The sequence below is a fragment of the Austrofundulus limnaeus genome, unplaced genomic scaffold (assembly GCF_001266775.1).
Source record: "Austrofundulus limnaeus strain Quisiro unplaced genomic scaffold, Austrofundulus_limnaeus-1.0 Scaffold631, whole genome shotgun sequence".
Classification (NCBI taxonomy): domain Eukaryota; kingdom Metazoa; phylum Chordata; class Actinopteri; order Cyprinodontiformes; family Rivulidae; genus Austrofundulus; species Austrofundulus limnaeus.
This window is the reverse complement of record NW_013953033.1, coordinates 233,443-237,050: the sequence shown is the minus strand read 5'-3', so window position 1 is coordinate 237,050 and position 3,608 is coordinate 233,443. Positions and strand designations below refer to the sequence as shown.

The 3,608-nt window shown below is 36.0% G+C and overlaps 1 protein-coding gene across 1 annotated transcript in view; it reads right to left on the bottom strand.

Moving 5' to 3' along the window:
* Window positions 1-3,608, bottom strand: part of LOC106531424 (glial cell line-derived neurotrophic factor) — a 79,974-nt gene that overhangs the window by 7,202 nt on the left and 69,164 nt on the right. Inside the window, exon 2 of the mRNA XM_014027291.1 lies at window positions 2,210-2,277. Within this exon, the coding sequence (XP_013882745.1) occupies window positions 2,210-2,277 (68 nt within the window). The remainder of the gene's footprint in view (window positions 1-2,209; window positions 2,278-3,608) is intronic.

The window sequence follows — 3,608 nt, the reverse complement described above, 5'->3', positions numbered from 1 at the left end:
GTATGTATGTATGTATGTATGTATGTATGTATGTATGTATGTATGTATGTATTTTTGTATGTATGTGTATGAATGTATGCAGTGTGTATTATGAAGTAAATGTAAATGTGTTTGTCATCACTTCATCCTAAAAAGGTGGAAGTTATCAGTTACTCATTCTTTTTCTAAAGAAGCATTTATGTGGAGTAATTATAAAACAATTCATTATTATTTTTTGGTTTTGTTAAAATATTTAAACAGTTCTGCAGCTCAGCCACCTGAAGGATGTTTGTTGGAATGGTGTAAAATATTATTTTATTCTAACACACAGCAAACAACCAATTACCAACATGAAGTGTTAGAAACAGATTCTGKCATCAGACCACTGGGTGGCGCTGTTCGTTCAAGTCTGATGAACTGAAATCTAAGTGTAATAATGTTATTACATAAYGTGGTTTTGGAGAAATTTTATTACATTTTGAAGCCCGATTTTATTACATTATTACATCATGCGGCGTTACAGGCCTTTAATTAGTCTCATGTTTTTGCATGAACTCTGTTGGTCACCTTTCACATTTGTTTTAAATAATTATCCATTGATTTGTCAGTGGACGAGTGGTAGTTTGAAGCATCCAAAGAGCTTGTGACCTAAACTTGGAACTCTGTAACCATCCAGTAAGTTTTTATGAAACGCTTACATTCCTTCCTAAAAACAGAGCTGGTATGTTAGACACAAGAATCAACACATCTATGATTAATTATGACAAGAACCAATCCACTATCCTGAATATACTCAGATAAGATACAAACTTTGACCACATTTTATTTACATTTTTAAAAACACACTATTTTTTCTTGAAAAGTTGTGGGGTTTTTGAATAGAAAGTTTCTGCCCAACAGCAACAATATGGTAATAAAGTGCTTAAATGTATGTAATTTGTGTCCAAATTTAGGTCAGCATGGTGGCTTAAAGCTGTAGGACTGACCTCAACGGGGTCAGATCCCAGGGAAGAGAGGGGTGGGGCGACTAACTCCACCCTCCACTGTCTGCTGCAGAAAAGTTGTAAAAACAACGCAGGAAATAGGCAGTTGTGTTGTAATCCTGTCAGAAACAGACACATCATGGCTCCTTTACGGACATTTGGTCAACTCAAGTGGAAAAACGTTTTAATCTTAACAAATTACTTTTACACATATAGAATTAAAGGCCCAGAATTACTTGGAGAAATTCATTTCACCTGTTGTCTTTCATGCCAGGGCTGTAAACCAATTTATTTTGTTGAGAAATGATGGAGTTGCAATCATTTTGATTTTACCTATTTTACCATAAATATTACCTGTGCAAAGAGTCATGCTGCTAAAATAAACTAGAGCAAGGTTACATACGTTTTAGTAGAAAATAAATAAATAAACAGCACGGACCATCAATGAAAGTTAAGAAATCATAGATTTAAAAAGCTAAATTTATTGCTTTATTTTCTTACATGCCTGAAAAAACTTGTTGAATGTTAAATGTTTAATTAGCCACAAACTTATCTTTCACCCAATTTTATGTTTGAYCCCAACTGATACAAATTTACTCAAAATCAAGTAAAAACATAAACACTTTACAACATATTTTAGGATTTACTTTGACTTGTGTTTCTAAAAATAAAATTCAAAGGATCAAAACATTTTTACAGATTGATTTCATTTTATATAATGTTTACTTTTTGATTCAACTGCTTGTAGTTTTAACTTTTCATGGATGTAAAAATGTTTTTGTTTTTCACTTTTAGATAAGGTTCTGCCCTTTCTGTAGATACCAAACAAGTCTATTGACTGGTCTGAAGTTAACAGAAGTTAAATGAAATAGAAAATGAGAAAATGCAGTTTTGCATGTAAAGTTTTGCACAAGCATTTGGCTTTTCAGCAGCAGATGAAAAAAGATCAATGACCAAAAACAAAGTTGCAGAAATAAGGCTAAAATTACTCTGAATTCTTACAAATCTCAAACTCAAATCTCTTTTRTATTCCCTCATGGACCAGATTCTGTCTGCTTAGTTATAACAGATAGTTTCATGAAAAACTCACTTTGTCCATTTTTCCTACAATAAACTTTGCTGAAACCATAAGAGTTCAAATGAACGTGCAAGGTAATGTTTTTAAAAAAGATAACTCACATTTTTCAAGGACTAAAGAAAACAAATCGAGGAAAAACCGTTTAACATGAGGACAGTTGGTGACAAACCTTGGCCTTTGCTGATACGACCAAAGTAATCTGTCTCTCCTTCCTCTGAACCTTCATTCTTGTCCCACCTGAAGAAACAGAGAAAAAGAAAGAGTTGAAGAAAAAAGAACAAGGCTTTACTCTGACAGCTTTGCTATCTGTGAAAAATCCAGCATAAACTAAAGGCACAACATGCGGGCCACATGATGTCTGTACAACTGTCCCGATACTGTAAAAAGAAAGAGCGAGAAGCACTGGTGGGCTCCGGAGTGAGTCGACATGTCACATAAATCACGTCCTCAACGCATGAGGACCGTGTTTTTGTTGCTGCTTTTAAAAAGGAGCAGTGTTTGCTGCCAACAGCTGTGGCCAGTGTTGGCTTGTCTGTTCATACATGCATGCAAACAGCAACAAAAGGCAGCGGCTGTGATCCACTCGTCAAAGACATTCTTCAGGTCAGTCCTGTGGCACAGGTACGAGCCGGGGGAACTAGGCATAGCCAGGGCACATCGTGGAGGTCTGAGACAAAAACCACAGCAGGTGATAAGGAAAGTTCAGAGTGCAGATGTTTATATTTAGTACGTGCAGCGATGAGGATGGTGATGGCTGCAGAGCTCCACGGCATGAGATCAGGTTCTGCTTTTACCTTGTAAAAGTGATAAAATAAAATAAACTTTTTTTGTGTAAACACTGTAAGGAATGCATATCACCTGCTGCTTTTATTTTTAGAATAAAACTATCTTATGATGAGAAGGGATGGAGTTAGGTCTAACCTGTTTAAATGCAGAGCTTATGGGAAAATACTAAATCTGCTATGATTTTTTTGCACCTGAACTACATGTTGTGAATCACTCTCAGCTACTACCACWTCAAAACTGAACTTATTAGCTGTAAATATGGCAGCGCTACTGCAGTTTAACTCTGCAAGATGTTGCAGGTCTAGGAATCATCACACATCCCATACCTTACCTTAACGTACCATACCGTATAGTACGGTATCATGTCATACCATACCATACCATACCATACCATACCATACCACTTTTATTTATAAAGCACTTTAAACAGCACAAGGCCAAACAAACTGCTGTACAATAGACAGACATAACAGGACATAGTCAGAATACAGTCAGAATACAGTTAAAATATGGAGCATTTATATTTACAGAACATATAGAACAGAGTTATGATACACGGTGAGGTTTTGCACCATCTCACTCAGACTCAAAGGCTAGGGAGTAGTAGTGTGTTTTTAAACGAGACGAAGACAGCGAGGGAAGGAGACTGTTGTATATACAGATATATATTTTAGACACTCATGAAGAAGGCTGAATATCATGCCAGTAAATGTGACATGTCTCATAGATTTATTGTACCACCTGAGCTGTCCATCTGTCCGTTTTCTTCCTCTTATCCAGGG